Source organism: Pelobates fuscus, chromosome 2 (assembly GCF_036172605.1).
Source record: "Pelobates fuscus isolate aPelFus1 chromosome 2, aPelFus1.pri, whole genome shotgun sequence".
Taxonomy (NCBI): Eukaryota; Metazoa; Chordata; class Amphibia; order Anura; family Pelobatidae; genus Pelobates; species Pelobates fuscus.
This window is the reverse complement of record NC_086318.1, coordinates 87,636,775-87,658,810: the sequence shown is the minus strand read 5'-3', so window position 1 is coordinate 87,658,810 and position 22,036 is coordinate 87,636,775. Positions and strand designations below refer to the sequence as shown.

General features: G+C 41.3%; 1 protein-coding gene across 1 annotated transcript in view; it reads right to left on the bottom strand.

The window, feature by feature from the left end:
• Positions 1–13,406, bottom strand: part of AP1S3 (adaptor related protein complex 1 subunit sigma 3) — a 21,337-nt gene extending 7,931 nt beyond the window's left edge. Inside the window, exon 1 of the mRNA XM_063440979.1 lies at positions 13,313–13,406. Coding sequence (XP_063297049.1) covers positions 13,313–13,315 — 3 coding nt within the window. The 5' untranslated portion in view covers positions 13,316–13,406. The remainder of the gene's footprint in view (positions 1–13,312) is intronic.
• Between the last annotated feature and the right edge of the window lie 8,630 nt (positions 13,407–22,036).

The window sequence follows — 22,036 nt, the reverse complement described above, 5'->3', positions numbered from 1 at the left end:
ACCGTACGATCTTGCCAGTCAGTTAATCCGGGGCAATAGTACCGTGTGCACTGTACTACTCTTGGGGTGGGGACTTATCTACTAAACCTCTTTTTGGTTTTTGCCCTGACATTTTCTATCTACTTTCTGTTCACTGTCTTCCCGTTTGTATATATTTCTCACGTAGTTTGTCTAGTTGCAGCCACCGTGTCTTCCCCAGGTATCCATTATTGGGACAGTAGTGACTAGCAACTTTGTTAGTAATTGTGTGTGTGTCTTTAATAATAAACATTTATTTATTAATTTTTATAATTTTCTTACATACTATTTAGGGACAGTCTCTTTTTCTCTCCTTTTGAATTTATCTACTTAGGGTTACCCCCTGTGCTGTCCCTTCATTTCTTTATCCATTTTTATAGGGCCAACCCTCTATTAAAAATAAGGAGTCTGCTGGCTGGAAGACAACTTCTTAGAACCATTAAGGGCCCAACACACACTCTTCCATTTTATCTTTCCAACTGTGCATCCTACAGAATGTAGTATGAATGACATAAATTATATTTAACTGTGATAGGTTTCTGTTTGCACAGTGTGTTTAATTTAGAGTTTCTCATCCTCTGCTAGTTGCTTGTTAGCATGCAGCAGCCCCCTGTGTGTGATTAATGTTCAATTAACAGAGCAGGAGAACACACAACATAAAATAGTACATAAAGTGTAAACAATGCGCTGCAAGATCTGACTGGAAATGAAAACATTTTATATGTAGGCTGTGTAAGTCACTGTCAGGGGACATGTGGCTAGGGCTGCATTAAGAAAAACAATAAAGGGTTTTAACTCCATGACAGAATTATGGCAGTGAGACTACAGAGGTATGGTCTATACACAAATACAGCTTAATTAAGCTAAAGTTGTTTTGTCCCTTTAAATCCCAATATAAATGATCAGAAACAAGAAAATCAATAGTGAAATAAATCTCACATGGTCTTACCTCACATCCTTCAAAACAAGGGTTGTGTTAGCAGAGAAGGGATTGATCAACCATCCTTAAAAAACATTTGCTTCAACTAGCCTTTGGAAGGTGATAGCTTATCAATATTATACTATTCCCTAACTCCCATAGACACAAGGAAACCCTACATTTTAATTACACAATGGCAAAAGGAACTGAATGTTAAACTGTATATAGTGGGTATACCATGGCAGAAATATTATGGGAAGCAACGGCATGCTCAAACCACTTGAAAATCCATGACAAATTAGTATCTAGATGGGACATTGTCGTCTTCTGGTTCCCCCAGATTAATTCTGGTATGTCAGAGAACTGTAATTATATAGATATTGTGAAAATGCCCTAAAGTGCAACTGTTTTGGGAACAGGTTTCTGCACTTCTGAAATTGGTTCATGCACTTCTGAAATTGGTTCATGCTCTCCCAAGCCCTCTGATTGATTTATTTGAACTGATCACTTCCTCAGCCTTGTTGGTCAAACAAAATGTAATAGCAACGTGCATGTTGATTTCACAAAATAGGAAAACCCCTACTATCCCCACTGTGCGATAAGCAATCCAACTGATAGAATAAAATAAGAAAATTTATGAACTTTCCTACCCTTCAAACTTTCTCCCCGGCTACTAAACAAGAGGTGACTGCGCTTCTTCTTTCCTCTCGCTCACCACTTGGCCGCTTGATCCTGTCCCATCTCACCTTATCAGATCTCTCTCCCCTTGTCTAGTGCCTTCCTTAACACACATCTTCAACTGCTCTCTCTCTCTTCTGGCATTGTCTCTGCTGACCTTAAACATGCCACTGTAGTGATCATGCTCTTCAAAAGTATTGAAGTCTACATTCCTCTGAATATGCTGCCAAAATAAAATCCATACCCTATTTTTGGCTTAAGAAGAGTCTTGCATTGTACATTCCTCCTACCTGTGTGGTACACTTACTCATTACAAAGGGGCCACCTAATCAGTCACAGCACCAGGTTTAAAGATATATGACCCATGAAGCAGGGCTGCCATATTACCATTGACCTATATCACGACATCTCTGAACATATATATGAATTGCCAAAGTTCAAAGTACAGTAAAAAGTAAGCCTGGGAGGTACATCTTAGACTACTATTGCCCAATGTACAAAAACAGAGATATGGTAATCATTTCAACACATCATCTGTGAAACCTTTAATCAACTAAAAATGTGTGAATGACAGGGTTGCATGAAAAATAAAAATATAATTAATCTATACACTGCTAATATACTAAGAACCCACTGGTTCATACTCAAATCATTTTCAAAGAGTTTGACCAAAGCAAGAGGTCTCCAATGCACTAGTAGTCCTGGCCTTGCTCATCAGAAATGTTAAAGTTGAGGTTCCACTATCACATGAACAGTATCAATTGTATCCATATCTGCATGGCAGTGATAGGTTGAGAGCATCCCTGGACATACTCACCCAATCAACCCATACAATAAGGACCACTCCAAGCACCTTAAATAACACAGGGCATTGTGTCAGTGATGGTGCCAAGAGAGTCGTGGCACCCCACAATGTAATTAGTCAAACCATTTTAGAACAGTTTGACTTTTTACCTGGGTTCCGGTGGGCACTGCTCACTACCTCCACTACCTTAGGTAGAGGCCCGGATGCCTTAAGCAAAGTCCAGCAGTGCAGGACTATTCTCATTGGCTGAGAACAATCAAATGATGCTCTTAGCTTATGTACTAGCTCAGAACTGCAAGGTTTAATTTAGGAAAGCTAAAGTAAAAAGGCAAACAGTTTAACTGAAAAGAATAAAGAGGTGATAGGAGATGTTGTAGTGGTTATGGTGCCCGGAAATTAAAAAAAAAAAAAAAAAAAGTCAGAGAAGAAACGTCCCCAACTAAACATGAACTGCAACAAAACTGCAAAGGAGCAGAAGTTAAGATGACTGAGGGAAGATTGATTTTAAGATCTAAAGGATGATTACAGCAACCACATGTCTGTTGTAATCAAGGATGTGTATAATAAATACTTCACAGCCATGATCAATAAAATGTAGACATCAATCTTATCCTAATAAAAAAAAAAAAAAAAGCAATGTGGTCACTCAAATGGGGATTTAACCAAAATAATAAAATGCAGCAATCGGATTTATTTTCTTTAAGGAAATTATGGTTACTGGAGACACAATAAATCTGTTTTGTAAACGGATTTAAAAATGTTTCAGCATTAGAGTTGCACATAAAATAATTTAAACAACTTTATAATAATCATTTCTTTATGCAGAACTTTTTCTCTCTTTTTAAATGACCACAAACATAAAGCTTTTCAACATGCTGAAGTGCCTTAGGTCTATGGACCATCCCATTTTAAAGCTTGTTTATAAAAGTGCCCTTTAATTATTAGAATTAATAAAATTGCCAGACTGCAAGGGAGGTTTTCTTCCTCCTTCCCTTAGCTTTCCTGAGCCAACGGAAATAGTCTTACCTTCTCCCCCATTGCTCCTCCATAAAACTCAGACCTCCCTACAAACCTCAGGTTTAGACATAGAGGGCAAAAGTTGTTTCCCCATAAACACGATGACCTGTCTTCACACGTTTATTAGTTTTCAGTTGCTTATCAGGCAGAAAGGTAGAGGAGGCATGGCTTGCCTTGCACTTCATTGCTGGATAAGAAAGCATGGCTTTGCCCAAGTATTAGGATCAACAGCTCCAATTACACATTTAAAATAAATCAAAAAGAGGGAAACTGCTGCATATGATAGAGAAGTTATAGGTGTATAGGCAAATGAAAAATTACCTCCACCCCCCCAAAAAAAAAAAAATGGAAAAAAAAAAATGACAGTGCCTCAATCCAGAACTGCATTACTATCGTGGAAGCTGCACAGTTCCTTGGTATAGCTCCACTCCTGGTGGCTGGAGATACCAGCCATGTAACTACTACTACTGCTGCTACTACAATAAGCAGCTGTTTTCAAAACAGAACTGTTTTGGGAGTCCATGCCCTGCTAGGGCTTTAGGTCAGTGGCTAGCAGACGAGTGGACATTTGAGCCCTGCATAATATTATGGGAAAGCATCTCATGGTGTCATTAGATCCACTGACCTCTCAACATGGCTAATGACAACAGAAAATTTGCTAATTTTACAGGACCATGTGCACCCAGTTTTGTAAACAATATTACTGGGTGATAATCCCTTTATACATACTATTCATATACAGTACTGCTAAACCAGAATGAGTATGAAAACCAGAATGAAGTCAGACATGGCCTCCCCAATCTTTTTTCTTAGTCAATAAAAGTTCATAGGAATGTATTGTTGGCAGAGTGTGAATTAGATTGCATTTCCTTTTTCTCTTACAGAACGTGAGGCTTCTCATTTAATAAATATTACAGTGACCTCACTCCTGTATGACAACATTCCATGAAGGAGTGATACTTTTATGAAGACTTTGGGTACCCATACTCCTTATAAGTCTTTGTTATTACATAGGCACGCTATGCGCTATACCACTACTGCCTATTGTAAAACTAAAACAAAAAATAAAACAGATTATCCAGAATGTTCTGCAGTCAATGACAAACAGAGAAATCTTGGTAACATAGTCAGACCACAGATGAAAGGCTAGGGTGGACACCACTGGCATGTAGAAAATGAAAGGAACAAATCTGAAATGGAAACAAATGCTGTGCAATACTTTAAATATTTTTAGTCCGCAGATAAAATTTAAAATCCACATACCAGAAAGTTTGGAATCTCAGCAGGTAAAATTCTGATATGACTCATATCATAAATAACTGAAACGGTTGTAAAAAAAAAAAAAAATTATTGTTGAGTTTTTAACTCCCAAACAACCAGAAGAAAAAAAGAGACAATAAGTTGGGGACGGAGCCTGACTGTCAAGCATAGTGGATGTGCGCAAAACAGCTCTTATTGTCAAGGGTGCACCTTGGTGAATTAGGAGTTACAATAATTGGTGCCTTCCTCATCGGGATTGCCCTTCAAGTGGGGCAGACGTGGGAGAAACGGCTGCTCTCCTGATGCTGTATCCAGATGTTTGGATCCAACTTCTCCGCTTCCCCCACCAAATCAGAACAGTGGGGGTTATCCCAGTTCCAGAGCCCATCCAAAACACATACCGTTCCGTTTGGCCTACGCAGATCCCAAGATAACGGAGATCGCAGACAGAGACTCAGCCGCGGATTTATTGTAGCATCATTGGCATGACTGGATCACATCTTTGCGGGGTTCCTGACACCTATGGTGGCAAGGCAGTAGAGCATACAGCCACATATAATGAGTCACAGCGAGGCAGAGAATCAACTTCCCCAATGGTGGATGCCGGCTGAGTCTGGATCTACCCTTCGCTTGGAACCTAAAGTTACTTAGAGACTGTGGCCCAGAGTCCCTGGAGTTCCTTCTACATGGCCCCTGCTTCCTTTAGGAGACCCTGTGGAAGACCGGTGCAGTTAAAGATGGCGTTCTGAATGCTACAGACCTCCATTTAGATGGGACGATTTACTGAGAGCCCAGCAGTTGTTAAACAGATTGGGAATCCGATGAGGGATTAAGGTGTTCCTGGCTGATATCAGGCGCAATGTGGAGTCTCCGTTAGCTTTGATTTGGCTATTTTACCCTAGGATGGACTCCTGTATTTTATTTGGTTTTCTAATTCTAGCACTTCCTAGTTAATCCATTTTGTATTTTGTTTTTATTATTAAGTCGACAAACACTTGTCTAAAATGATCTAGTTACCTTATTTTATTTTTTAAGAAGTGTAGTTTTAGTTAATTATATTTTAATTTAAAAATGTGCAGTATACGGTTTGAATCTCTCTTTACAGGTAACTTATCTCACTACTGTGAGAGCTCACTGTTCTGCATATATTGAAGCTATAAATATCTTATTGCTCTCTTTTGAGATCTTATGATTTTATGATTACATTTGATGTCCTACTGAATCCTATCCTATCTGTAGCGCATATTTATGCATGTATACACCAGTTGGTGTTTGTAAACTGCACAGCAATAAAAAATTTTTTAAATGTTCTGATTTTTTATGTTATTTTTTTTTAAATTAAAAAAGTGATAACGACACAGAACTGTACAGTGCAATTACCAGAGAGACACTAATCCTAACTGTTCCAACACCAGAGCACTTGGGATCTGCCCCATAAACATGAGTTCTGTGCATATGATTGCATACAGGGGCACGTTACGCAAATGTATAGCTATTTACAGTGTATATGACTGCGCTCAAAGCCTCACGAGCACTCCTCCAAATGTAGATAACTCAAACTGTTTAGCACTACTTCAGGGCTTGCCAAATTTGTTGAGGATCTAGGAGCCAGCTAAAAAAATCTATCCATTTTTTTATTTTTTAAAGGGACACTATAGTCACCAGAATCACTGCAGATTAATGTAGTTGTTCTGGTGCCTATAGCCTGTTCCTGTAGCCCAAGCATGTCAAACGTGCAGCCCACAATAGATATATTTGCGGCCATTTTGTGTTGTGGCTGCAAAGATATTTCCTGTCTGATTCTTGCCTTCTCTCCCATGGCCAATCGCATGCTCCCGCAGGCCAGCCACTCCCCCTTGCTTCCTGCTCGGAGTGCCAGAGGAGCGTCTAGCCTGCTTGAGCAGAGAAGAGCCAGGCTGGAACTGGAGGATGTGCAGCCCATCTTAAGGTAGTGGAAGAGGGGCTTGGCGGACCTTCTTGTGTAGTGTGTTAAATTGGGTGGGGAGGGGGTAGTGTATTAACCCATTAAGTACACATCTTATCTGGAATAAAAGGGAATCATGACGGAATATTTCTTTCATGTGTCCTTAAGGGGTTAAATTGGGGGAGGGAGTGGGCAGTGTATTCATTTTAGGGAGGGGGGCAGTGTATTAAATCGGGGAGGGCAGTGTTTTAAGTTAGAGTGCTTGGAGGAGGGGTTATGTATTAGATTAATGGGCAGTGTATTAGAGTGGAGGGAGGGGTGGCAGTGTATTAGAATGGGGGAATTACCGTATATACTCGAGTATAAGACGAGTTTTTCGGCACATTTTTTTGTGCTGAAAAACCCCCACTCGTCTTACTCTCGAGTCACTGTCTGTATTATGGCAACTTACATTGCCATAATACAGACAAGGACCGCCGGGCTCATTACAAGCCCGGCGGTCCTGTTGGGGGCTGGCAGCGAGCTGTAACTTACCTTTCCTGCAGCTCCTGTCAGCTCCCTTCTCCTGCTTTCCGGTCAGCTCCCTTCTCCTCCACTGTAAGTCTTGCGAGAGCCGCGGGGTTACCGTGGCAACGCTCCGCTCACTATACAGCACGAGGGAGCAGAGAGGAACTGTAGGAAGATTACTGCTTCCTCACGCGCTGCATTTGGCAACTACCTCGATGCTCCCCAGGCTGGACGGCCGACCGACCACCTCGATGCTACCAAGGGCAGCTACAACACTCCCTGAGCCAGCCGCTTCCATTCTCCCCAGGGAGGGGGGCCGACTCCATTGTATGACCAGCTGGCCGCTTTAGGTAAAGGCTAACAAATCCCAGGCACCAGGGAAAAATTTCTAGTCGCCATGGCAAGCTGCTGCCTGGGATTTGTTGAGCTCTGGACTACTTGATGTAATAAAAATTTAAAGAAATAAAGTAAATTCAAGCATATCTATATTCAATGGTACACTTCTCTCAAAACCACAAATACTGTGTTTGAGACTTTTTCATTTTAACAAATATATGTAAAATTAAATGACAAATATTAAATAAAATACTAACATTTCAAGGTTTCGGTCTTTGAAGGTTTTGCAGCTTCTGTAGTGAACCCTGTACAGACAATGTCAAAGTTCAGTCAGTTATCATGCTCCTTAAAAGGCACACAATTGACTATTATGGAGTCCAGGTTGCATGGTACACTTCCATGGTCAGTAGTAGTTTGACTGCCTACCTGGAGTCCACTGAACACCCATCACCACCTCCTCTGAAGCCACAAGAACCCGCAAGGAGCATCTGTTGACTCAACTGATCTAAGCCGTGCAGTGCAGGGCCAGCTCATTGGCCGACTATGTCGGGTGTGGGCTCTTAGTCAATGAGCACCACACAGGAGCATCCGGGGGCAAAGGAGGCGGTATGTTAAATTTTCTGACTACTTACACGGGTGGGGCTCCAAGGCTACCATAACCCATACCACAGAGATGTAGTGGGTATGGTGATCAGAGTAGTCTTTTAAAGGGAAAGGTTCACACTCACATATTACAGCTTTTTGATAATCATATATACACACACATATTTATTTATCTCGCACTGTAGTATATGGGCCCCATTCACTCTTGCTATGGAGAAAAAGAATGGGGTCATGCATGTCTACTAATAACATTTGCAATAGGCCTAAAAATTAGAACAACACATTGAATATTATTAGCAAAGTCATTCCTAGGTTTAATATAAAATCATTAATACACACTGCATATATTGTGTCAAAGCAACACACATGCCTTTTCTGATCATTAAGTTTAATTGTTTCTTTGCATAAGATATGGAAGGAGGCCTCGCTTCCAGTATAAAGTAACTGTCAGTCAACTGCAGAATTATGTATGAGTGAGTGACATGGTTGGGCAACCAAGGCCACTGACTAAGCCTGGGCACTAGGTGGCTGTCTTAAGACACTTTATGGTTAATTTGGCTATGTTCAATACTGTACCATTGAGAGATCAATTAATGGCTAAACTTAACAACCTTGAGAATAAGTATGGATTCTTCCATCATCTCTGTCAGGATTAACCATGCTCTTAATTTTTTTAAAACAATTTTTAAATGTCCAAAGCATAAACTCACAATATTTGCCAACATTTTAAACAAATAATTTTTTATAGCTGCCCTATCATTGGTAGGTTGTGAAAATAAACAAGTTTTTTTTTTTTTTTAAATATACTTTATTAATACTAAATAATGCGATATAACATATCAATATAATGATATCAAATTAAAACCCCATTTGACCTTTATAAAACAGTATATAAAAAAGTGACTGGGTGCCTTTAAACGGGCAAAATTCAATGATGTTTGAAAACAAAAACCACAGCCAAAATGGCTCTGGTCCTGTGGTGCAAAATAACCTTTGGTCACGTTTCACACCAAAACAAGTTAGCTCAATGAGAAAAATAACATTTGATCGATGTACAATGGTGCGGCAATATAAGGTACAAGTATGGTGGCTGCAGTTGTATAGCAGCTGGCAATCTACTTTTTGGTCTATCATGTGCAAGAAGTTTTAGGGATTCCACAAAAAGAACATTGTGAATATGCATGAACATAGATGGCATAGAGAATGTTTCCAGTTTGGCTATTCAAATAAATTTGAAATTCATTAGCAATTCACCTTGAATTCCCACTTAGGTAATTAACCCCGTGAGAGTGCTGTGTCATTGTATCAAGTCATTTGAGCAGACAGACTAAAACTTCTCGCATATTGCCTACAGCACACCCTGTCTGCTGCAGTTTGGCTAAGCCAAACGACAGCAAGATTAGCCCCTCCAATTATGAAGTGCAGATTAGCCAACAGCTCTGTGTATGCATGCAGCCACATCTCAGACTGAAATTGTGCAACTATTATTTTGAGCCAGTTAGTCCAAATCAAAATTATCTGTCCACACCTGAGCTAATCAATTCATCAAGGTCTGACCTTTTATAAGACTCGACTGGTAAATCCTGGGCAAATGGATTTGTGTGGGTGTGAATTAAATGGATTTTGATTTGGACAAACCAGCTCAAAACACAATTTTGTCTACCTCTGCCTCCTTTACAATTAGCCTGTCAGTGGAGGTGGGGTCCAGCATGTATTTGCCATAAATGTACTTGCATGGGCAAGAAGAACCAGGGCTGTGGAGTCAGTACACAAAACCTTCAAGTAACTAGTCAATGAATAGTACCTATGGCTCCTTATATTACATACAGTATAATTACCGGATTACATTTTACTGAACATGCCAGCATAAAAGCAAGCACATTATATGAAAAAGGGAGGTGGGAGGAGGAACCTATCTAGCGAATGTAGGCTTTAGTTATATTACACCCATTATATTTGGGTACCAGACTCAACCTTTTTTACGAACTCCAGTAACCCAATAATTGCTGCACTGAGAAGAACGTGTAGATTACCCTGTGGCGTCTGTCACCAAGGGGTGGGCTTACAGCTCCAGTTATTTTATCCAAATTGCTCCTGTTATAAAAGAGATTATATACAGAGAGACAAGGACAGGAGATGTTGGTGCACTGTGACAAACGCTTCTTCCCACGTACATTTGCCACGGACTCCTGGAGGAGTGTAGAAGCCAGCTTCCTGCCAACCGACTATGGTCCAGGTCTGGGACAAAGTTTGGGAGTCACTGTTCCAGCTCATGGAGGATTCAGCAGGAAAGTCCTTGTAAGGACTAGAGCTCCCAGGACAGTGTTCGTTCAGTCCCTGGGAGTGAATAGAGCTAGTCCCCTATCCTGCTCCAGGATAGAGAGGCTCCAGAAGGACCCCAGTCATGCCACGGCGACTGGGGCAAAAGTAAAGAGGTTTTCCCCTGTTCCAGTTAGGAAGCGGACCCCTGCGGAGGTACCCAGCCGGGTACAGCGAAGCGCGACTACATGCACCACAACCAATGCATAGTGCATAAATGTCAAACGCATGCTACAAAAGGCCAAACGTTACATGAAAACCCCCACACATAGAGGATAGAAACATGTGCAAACCAAAGACTCAGAAAACGTAGCACAATAACAGCTTTACATACCGCTTCATCTAACCTCCTCCATCGCCATTATCCACTCCTTTTTATAGATTTACACGTTAATCTTTCTTGCTTTACAAATATCGGCTATAAAATTCCATGTTATAATATCCACATTCTCACTTTATATCCCCTTTCATTTCCACTTAAAATAAAGTCCACTTCAACCCAATTTTATGTCATTTCCTGTATTCCCTAATAGTAGTGAAGAAAGCATTGTTTAGTGTACATGTTTTTGTTTTTTTGTTAACATCCGACTGTTGCTGCCTTGAAAATTTCTCTCTCATCATCCTTCCATAGGAGACACAGTTTCCATGGAAGGACTTGAGAAGCATTGGCTCACACACAGCAAACAAGAAAGAGTGCAGACAGCATCAATCTCATCATTTGGTTGCTAATATCAGCAACCAGGTCTGAAGAATTATTATTATTTTTTTTTTTTTAAATAATGTATCTCTGCTCCCTTTCCAACCTTACACATCTGGCAGGGTGCAGGCTACCATGATTCATTTACATTAAAGGGAAACTCCAGTGCCAGGAAAACAATCAGTTTTCCTGGCACTGCAGGTCCCCTCTCCCTCCCACACCCCAATCCCCGGTTGCTGAAGGGGTGAAAACCCCTTCATCACTTACCAGAGGCAGCGACATGTCCCACGTCGCTGCTACTTCCTCCGCCGCCGCTCCTCCAAGTGATTGCGTCGGCCGTTGGGCGAGATTGATCCCGCCCACTGGCTGGGGAGACTTAATGCGCATGCGCATTAGAGCTCCCCATACGAAAGCATTGAAAATGCTTTTCAATGCTTTCCTATGGGGAAATGAGCGACGCTGGAGGTCCTCACACAGCGTGAGGACGTCTAGCGACGCTCTAGCACGCTCTAGCACTAGTTTCCTGTGCTAGAAACCAGGAAGTGCCCTCTAGTGGCTGTCTAGTAGACACCCACTAGAGGTAGAGTTAACCCTGCAATGTAATTATTGCAGTTTATAAAAAACTGCAATAATTACAGTTGCAGGGTTAAGAGTAGAGGGAGTTGGCACCCAGACCGCTCCAATGGGCAGAAGTGGTCTGGGTGACTGGAGGGTCCCTTTAACACAGTGGTATTCACTATGGAAAAGAGCAGATTACCCTAGATACAAGTCACGAAATGGATACATTAGCTTTATGGTTGTATTTTTGACAACCAGAGCATACCGTAAACTGTTATAGTACTTAGTGACGGAAGTACTGAACTTTTCAATAATCTTTATTTGTCATTGTCCATAACAGACCCTATCAAAAGGGAGGGGGATTCAAATGTAATCTGACTACATGCTAGCTGAGAAATGACCATCATCCACCAAATTTGATAAACAAAAGATTTTATTTAAAAAAAAAAATAAAATACATATCAATTGGGCTAATATGCTTTAAACCCACGTTTATATTAGTAGGTCATGTATCAATCCAGTTTTTTTCTTAAAGGGACACAATAGTCACCAGAACTATAGCCAGTCCCTGCAGTCTTTTTAATGTAAACCCTGCCTTTTCAGAGAAAATGTAGTGTTTACATTGATGCCTAGGAACGCCTCACTCAGACGGCCACTAGAGTTTCTTCCTGAGTCAGTCCTGCACTGGCATTAAGCGCCTCCACACTTTGCATGGAGCACTGAATGTTCACCATAGAGATGCATGGATTCAATGCATATCTATGAGGAAATGCTGATTGCGACAGTGCAGCGTTTTCTGTGCATGCGCATTAGCCTCCCAAAGCATTGGATTGGCTGGAATCATCATGTTTAACCCCTTAAGGACCAAACTTCTGGAATAAAAAAGAATCATGACATGTCACACATGTCATGTGTCCTTAAGGGGTTAAAGAGATCAGACATAGGCAGAGCTAGCCACAGCAAGACCAGCGCAGTTTGGCGAAGAAAAGAGATGTTTGAACACCTTATTTCTCCACAGAGGGACGGGCGGGCACCTAAATAACCGTTTTAACACTATAGTGTCAGGAATACACATTTGTTTGCCTGACACTATAGTGTTCCTTTTGCATCTGATTGAAATGCATTTATTTTTTTACATGCAAACTGAGTCAGAAAGGGGGGTTGTGACTAATGCTGCATGGACAGAAACAAAATTGATTTAACTCCTAAATGTCAGAGAACTGAGCAGGGGCATGATCTACAATAAACAAACTTCATTAAGCTAAAGCTGTTTTGGTGTTTATAGTGTTCCTTTAAGGAGCATATTAGTGGGAAATGTGGTTAAACTTGATTATCAACATTAAAGAGAGAAGCTGAAACTACCTCGATCTAAAGAAATACTATACTTGTCCTCTAGGTAGGCCACCAGGATATGAACAGAGACAGTCACATTTCTAAAGAAGTGATAGCTAACACCCTGATAGTATTAGTTATAGTGAGCAGGCATGGGAAGTTCTCCTATACACAGTCTATTAGCATGTGTCTCCTACAGAGGTAGGATGTGGCTCCCACTCGGGGGGAGACCCGTATATCTGGCTCACTTAGAACTCCTGCACCCCCTGTCTAAATTCCCAAACACCCCCACTTTCTTCCTATCCTGCGTTACCCCCAAACTTCGACGAGTGTCCTTACCATTTCGGTTCCGGCGGAAGAGACAGGTGACAGTGACACAGGTGAGACCGGAGCGGCCACTTCACCAGCACCTCCCACTCACACTCCCCAAACCACCAGCACCTCCCACTCCATGCCCAGGTTAGTAGCACCGCCCCGAAACTCGCAGCCCTATTAACTAGCGCTATGTATTGAGTGCACACCTCATTCCACGCCCGCTAGATCGGCAGCAGCACCTCCTCCCAGCAACTACACGCCCCAAACTCACCGTACCCTCCAACTGAATCACCTGTTACACAGGCAGCTCTCATAGCTGTGGACCAGGATCCCAACAACTCACCGTGACCTATCTACTACTGGCAGCTCACCTGACCTCATACCTACTACTGGCAGCTCACCTGACCTCATACCTGCTACTGGCAGCTCACCTGACCTCATACCTGCTACTGATAACTCACCTGACCTTCTCATACTACTGGTAGCCCACCTTCTCATACTTCCTACTGGCAGCTCACCTGACCTCATACCTACTGCTGATAACTCACCTGACCTTCTCATACTACTGGTAGCCCACCTTCTCATACTTCCTACTGGCAGCTCACCTGACCTCATACCTACTACTGACACCTCACCTTCTCAAACCTACTACCTTCTCATATCCTAGTACTGGCAACTTACACGCCCTGCCAGGGTAATCCACCTGAGCCTCACATACCATGCTGCTGGCAACCATACCGACCATCCATTTCTTGCCACTAGCAGCTCACCTGTTCCACGCATGTCTTGTCCATAACATCAGAACCCTGGCCCAGGTATACCCTGCCCCTACCAACAAAACCCTGACCCAGGTATACCCTGCCCCTACCAACAAAACCCTGACCCAGGTATACCCTGCCCCTAGCAACAGAACCCTGGCCCAGATATGCCCTGCTCCTAGTAACAGAACTCTGACCCAGGTATACCCTGCCCCTACCAACAAAACCCTGACCCAGGTATACCCTGCTCCTAGTAACAGAACTCTGACCTAGGTATACCCTGCTCCTAGTAACAGAACTCTGACCCAGGTATACACTGCCCCTAGCAACAGAACTCTGACCCAGGTATACCCTGCCCCTAGCAACAGAACTCTGACCCAGGTATACCCTGTCCCTAGCAACAGAACTCTGACCCAGGTATACCCTGTCCCTAGCAACAGAACTCTGACCCAGGTATACCCTGCCCCTAGCAACAGAACTCTGACCCAGGTATACCCTGCCCCTAGCAACAGAACTCTGACCCAGGTATACCCTGCTCCTACCAACAAAACCCTGACCCAGGTATACCCCGCCCTTAGTAACATATCCCTGACCCAGGTATACCCTGCCTGCCCCTAGCAACAAAACCCTGACCCAGGTATACCCTGTCCCTAGCAACAGAACCCTGGCCCAGTCATAACTTTCCCATAGCAACAGAATCCTGGCCCCTGTATACCTTGCCCCTAGCAACAAATCCACCCCACTATGTAAAGCTCCGCCCATAAGCCACAATCTCTGTGGTACCAGGCACACACTGACTCTGCCCGCCCGGTGGTAACTGCGCCCTAGTCGCTGCCCTTATTTCCCGAACCCCGCCCTCCCTGATTCCTGCCTGCCTTGTTGTTACACTATTGCTTCGGGCATGTCTCCCAGCACCTCCTATCACACACTCCCACACTGCCATGAGGGTGCTGTGTGCTACTTCACCGACTCCATCTGTCGCCGAGCCCCTGCCATCTCGTAATGTCATCACTGTGTCATCTCTGTGCGGGAACAGCAAGCTCAGCTCTAGCTGCACCCCGTATGGGGGCCGGGGGGGACATGTAACACTTCACATGTCTTAAGGCTGTATCTCCAGCAAATCCTCTTTTTCACATAGCTATATTAACAAGAATCACCAAAGGCACAAACTATGCATTTCTAAACACTATATTAAACAATTACTATATAATAGCAGTGCTAGCAAACAGGTGTGCTTATAAAAGTTGATATCTTTATTCAATGAGTAGTTTTCATTTTTTAGAATTTCAATAATCTGTTAATCCCAGACAGAACCCATATGAAACCACTTTAGCAAGGCTCATATATGGAAATTGGGGAAACTCAATTCAGAATATCAACTGAAGTCACACACAGGTATACATTTCTGAAGTTCTCCCATGTATATTTAATCGTTTCCAACCAATCTTTCCAAAGTTATTGGAATATTTTATTTCCAAAAATGTAAAAGTGACCCATTCAGCACAAATGGAATACTAGCAAATATCATAGGAATGAGTTGAAACTTGATGATTTATCAGAGATTTTACAAAGTGTCCTGCATACAACTGTCACAATTGGTGTTAGGGTTTGACCGGTTTTGCCAGCTATACAGGTGACCTGGCCTAATTCTCACTGCACCACATTGAGGCTGCATTATTCTACATACAATGAGAAGATGCAGCATAACATTTTTTTAATTTTCTAGGAACATTCCACTTTTTCCCATCAATAGCTGTAACACTACACCAAAGAAGTTACCAGTAGGTTAAATGAACGAGGTGATGGCAAGCACAATTGTGTGTACAGCAAGAAGTGATGGGGTCTCATCTCAAACAGCCTTATATTCATACATTTTTCACACCACAAATCAATTTTCAGATTCCTCCTCTGATTTCAGTTTTATCTGCCCATTTTAGTTCCCTTCCCTCTACCTATTGTACATCTCTATCCAGATCAAATTGCTCAGTCTCTTGCCTACTCATGCTGCATTTGTATACTGTGTTGTTATTGGTGAAATGTATCTAGCCAGATAGTTCCACTGTGTATTTGCATTCTGTATTCCCATAGGGTAAATGCAAACTATTGTTTACAGTTGCCATAGAAATGTTTTTGCCTCTTTTATTCTGACTAGTGACTACTAGTAATTTCATAGAATACAAGACAGATTGTGGTTATCTAGATAACTCTGATACATCCAATACACTGCTCAAAGTGACCCTCTTTGAATTTGCTGCTATGCGGAAGTATAATCTTTAACACGTGTTCAACGTTTTACCAATGTGATGTGATTTGTAAAGATACAACTTGAAATGTAGAGTGATTTCGAATGCAGATCTGTGACATTTGTACACCATATCAAACAGTAGTATTCCTAGTTCTAAACACAGATATGCAAGTAATGAATGGCATAGAAATAAATTCTCCATCCTTTAAATCATGGGTCCTCAAACTCCGGCCCCACAGATGTTGCTGAACTACAACTCCTATGATTCTCTAAGCCTGATCTTTACAATTCAGTTTTCAATTCACCACATTATGATATTTGTAAACAAAGAAATTGTTAATTGGACAGAACAAAATGAGCTGACATTGTAAGACACACAAAATGTTGTGTATAAAAATACAACAGGCAGACAATTGAAATTCTGTAGCAAAAAGCCGGTCTCACGACCGAATGAAAATACATGTTCAACCCACCACCCCCAGTATAACACAACCCCTATGAGTAAAAAAACATGCAGAATATATAATCATTTAGTGCTTCTCAGTGTCTCCCAATTAGTGCTTTAACTGTCACAACAAAGTAAAAACACAGTGCAGAAAAGTAAAATGAATGCATGCTGTGTATGCCATGACAGTGATTTCCAATACTTGATAAATAAATGAAAAAATTGTATCGGCTGAGACCCCTTGGTGTGTCTATTGACAAATAATGTAGCTAATCCTTAATTTAATGAAACACATTGTTTAAAGTAGCAAAGCTGTAGAAGAAGGCTGATACAAATTGAATGTAGTAAATTCTAAGCTGTCAAACCAAAAATGTGTAAGAGAACAGTGTGATAGCTGAATGTATTAGTAGATTCAGTTAAATAATGTCAGATGTGTAAATGTTGAAGTTAAAAGAGTTTCATTCATTATAGCAACACTGAAGCAGCAGGTACACTGTCAGGCCCACAGGCCCACTGGATGTTTTATCTGCACCCTTGTTAATGTTCTTAATGTCCATTTATCTCCATTTCCTACACCCATGATCTGAAGAGCATTCTGCATTTTGCCTAACTTTCTGTTATATTGTGCTCTGTATTTCTGACCCGACCTAATTGGACTGATCTATGTCTGCTATCCATACAGACCCCTTGCGTGGTTATGGACTACCCTGGCTTCTGGAATCTCTGACTTCTGCCTGTTCCGGTTTATCATATTTAGTTTACACCTATATAGTGTGTTTTTGTTGCTGTTAACTCTAATCGTGAGGTTAGTAATATGTTTTCTTATCACTTACCTAAACCTGCTGTGTGGAACTTGACCTTGTTAGTCCTGTCTGAGCCTGACACGTTATCGTAATTGTACGGCTGGGTACCCACATTGTAGGATGAGGGGTAGATATTGCTGGAGAGGAAAAGGACACAAGAGGTAAAGCTAAGATGTATTCATGTAATGGAAAAGCAGATTGCTAGAAGACGTTACAAGGAAAGCTTAGTTTATTAGATGACACAGTTGCAGTAGAGAAGGTGGGTTAGTGAAGTGCAAAGAAAGAACGCTGTTAACAGGTTAATTGATAGACCTTCCTGAAGTAGTGAGTTTTCAGTGATTTTTTCTTTAAGTAATGGAGACTTTGTGAGACTCTAATGGAGCGGGAAAGAGAGTCCCAATGGAGCGGTGCAAGCACAAGTACTTATCAAAGTTATAAACGATCTAATCACAGCTAAATCCAAAGGCCACTACTCCATACTAATTTTTCTTGACCTTTCTGCTGCCTTTGACACCATTGATCATGCTCTCCTTTTTCAAACTCTTCAATCACTCTGTCTCTGTGACTCTGTCCTCTCGTGGTTTTCCTCTTATCTCTCCCAACGCTCATTCAGTGTCTCCTTTTCTAATAACACCTCCTCCCGTCGGCCTGTCTCGGTTGGAGTCCCCCAAGGCTTTATCCTTGATCCCCTTCTATTTTCTCTTCATATTGCCTCTCTTGTCAAACTTATTACCTCATTTGGATTCCACTACCACCTGTACGCTGATGACACCCAGATATATCTCTCTTCCCCGGACCTCTCCCTTGCCGTCCTGCAACGTGTCACTGCTTGACTTTCTTCCATCTCTGACTGGATATCCTCCCGCTTTCTGAAACTCAATCTCTCTAAAACTGAGCTCCTTGTCTTTCCTCCTCCTAATACTGATACTCCTCTTTCACTCTCCCTTCAAGTTAGGGGTATCCACATAAGTCCATCCTTGCAAGCTCGCTGTCTTGGCATCATACTTGACTCTGGCCTCACCTTTGAGCCTCACATACAGTATGTTGTAAGATGCTACCAAGGAGCTTGTCCATACTCTAGTAATTTATTACTATTGTAACCCTCTTCTAATTAGTCTTCCCAAAAGCCATATTACCATGCTACAGTCTGTAATAAATGCTGCTGCCAGACTGATTTTCCTCTCCTTTTGCTCCTCTCACACCTCACCCCTCTGACAGTCCTTACATTGGCTCCCTGTATCCTATAGGAGTCAATTCAAAGTGCTAACCCATACCTATAAAGCACTGAACAATTCTAGCCCCTCTTATATCTTTTAACAGATCCATAGGTATGCCCCTTCTCGGTCTCTCCGCTCTGTCCGTGACTTTCTCCTGTCCAGTACCCGCACACGTATGGCCAACTCACGCTTGCAGGGCTTCTCACGGGCGGCTCCCTTCCTATGGAATAGCCTGCCTACTGCCATCAGACTCTCCCCTAGTCTTCAATCGTTTAAGAAGTGCCTTAAAACCCATCTCTTTAGGAAAGCTTATGGCCTCCCAGACTAACTTCTAACTCACATACCTGTCTCTTGCTCTCTCCTAAAGGGCAGCACTCTACTCTCTCCTCCAGCTCTGCTTCACTCCCACCCTATTTGATTGCTATTTCCTGTCCTAATGTGTTTATACCCCACCTCCTATGGACTGTAAGCTTGTTTAAAAAGGGCCCTCTTCAACCTATCGTTTCTGTAAGTTTTCTTGTAATTGTCCTATTTATTGTTAAATCCCCCCTCTCATAATATTGTAAAGCGCTACGGAATCTGTTGGCACTATATAAATGGCAATAATAATAATCAGTACACTGCTGCCATACAATTCCTTGTTAAATGTATACAGTAGTAGTAGTAAAATGTTTCCACATTAAATTGTAGCTCTTACCAGTTAAAAAATACCAAAGAAATAATTATTCAGTGTCTATGACTTTTATATTTTTGCTTCCTGTATCCAAACTTTTAGAGTTCTAAGTACACCACACTCCGGAACCCCTCCTGATCACACTGATACAGAGAACAAACCCTAACAGAAGAAAAACATGAACGCAGACGTATTTGCATTTGGGATGATGAATATGCTCTCGGCATTTTCTGGGGAGGTTGGATTGAGTGATGAATCAAAGCTTCTCATTATTAATTTCTAAAGCACACAAATCATTAACATCAGATGCAACATAAATGTTTTTATCACAAGCATCACATGTACCACCCTAGACATTAAGGCAATTTTAAATGAATCTTACCATTAAAACAATATGTGGATTGACTATTTTTTCAGTGAGTGCTGAATAAAGTATTTTCATTTGTTTGCAACCTCCTACAGGTTTGTAATTAAACCTTGAATTGCTTTGCAACCAAAGCTTAGGTCGCACCCTAAAGACAATATCTGAGTGATAAAATTCTGTACGAGACACTCCTTCACAGTTATTATGTCCTTAATAATGCATTTAATGTTATTGTTTTTCCATTTCTCAACAGTTGTTCACACACTTCAATAGAGACAAAATGGCTGCATGAACTTGCTAATTAGTGTGGAAAGGAACACGTCTGCCCAAACTATGGCTTTAATAAATGCCATGTGGCTTTGCCATCAGTGTGTTTGATAAATGTTGTTCAAAGCCCTTTGAACCCAGTAATGGGTTTAAGATACCAGCTTATGTCTGCTATCTCATGGTAAAGCAAGGTGAAGATTAGATTGTAGATTGACGCATTTGGGATCAATGGTGAGATTGTGCAAGTGAAGGTAGCCCTGAAGAACACTATTAGTACTGCAAGAGAATTCTATAATTAATTTCTACAAAACTATTACTTATTTGGTTTGGGGACGGAGGTTGTACTAAATGTCTATGAAGTTTTCTCTGGTTATCCCCTCTTTTCCATCCCTTTGTTTTTGCATAATTTGAGATCTGCTAAAAGCTCTGATTTGATCATGGGACAGGTTGTAGTAATCTGACTTTCAACATTTTACACTTACAATAGTAGAGTTCCAAAATAAAGTTATAGTCTGTTTTCTTTTTATCTCCCAAGCCAACAGTGAACTTTTTACAGCTAGTTATGTAGTGAATATGTCACCTTATTTTGAGTATGACGTGCAGAGAGATGGAATTACCATGCAATGGTATCTGCTCTCACATATGTGAAATCCATAAAGGACTTATAATAACACTAAGTAGTTTTGCCCTTTGCTGAGTTTTCAACAATCAAAACACTATCAGAGACAAACTTTTCAATTTAAGTACAGTTTTGTTTACGGTTACTGCACAGTGTGTGTAATTTAAATAGCATGCACAACACTGTAAGTGGGTTTGAGGTCAATGTGTACTGTAAACAAACACTTTGTACGTGCCCAAAAAATCCTGCATGCGAGGGGAAGGGAAATGAAAGGATGGCGATAGCTGCTGCGTCCAGTTTCTGTGGCTCTACAGAAGAAGGAATTGCGTCACTGGACCACACTGCCAGTGCTGCATGAAGGTTCTATAATATATTTCTACAAAACTATTACTTATTTGGTTTGGTGAGGGTTGTACTAAATATCTATGAAGTCTCCAGAAAGTCCCGGCAGGGACCCAGGTAAAGGGGCAAGCCGTTACTAAATGGTTTACCCCGTTACCAGAGAACTCTTGCATCATAACCATTACAGCATATTGTGGGGGATATAATGATTGAATTAATGCTATAAAGTAACTAAGTATGGACATTTCACAATAAAATGTACCAAGTGTTATGTAGAGATAACAATCATACTTCCTATGATCTAAGGAAATGTGGAATCTGTGTACATTTAGGCTGATATCACTGGTGATATCGGTTACAGGTTATATTTATTTAAGCCATATCAGGTAACTTGAATAAAAATAAAGAGACAGGACCAACCGGGTGATCCAAAATGATCAAATCCATAACCTTTTCATATCCATAAGTGCAGAGGGGTAAAGGCAGGGCTAGTGTGACAAAGCTTTCCACCGCCACAGTCATAGCCAAAAGTCCCCTGGTCACTAAAGGGGAATCTTCTGGGGGGCAAGCTTGGCACATGCCATAGTCTGAAGCATCTCAAGGAAGAAAGGCTGAACTCACTTGGAGCATGTCATAAACCCCCCCAAATACAGCAAAAATAAAATGAAACCATCATAAAGACTGAAACTCGTTATAAAGGCTCTAATAGGAACCAAAATGTTCATCTATTAAATCTGCCTGGATCTTAAACCTGTGCCCAGGCTATTTTTTTTTTGTCTGTAGCTACTATTAAAATTTGGTTCCCTCTGAACTGGAGGCTTGGTTACCATTTTTTTTTTATTATTATTATTATTTATTTTTGTTCGTGCATGAATTACCAGATTTTACTAATTACAGGATGTAAAGTCATGATTTTATAAAGGACACGGAGGCGAATATTATGCTTATCTCTTTCTTTATTATACCTCAGCAGCAAAGAGAAGGTATAAACATTCATAGAAAACTTTTAACAGAT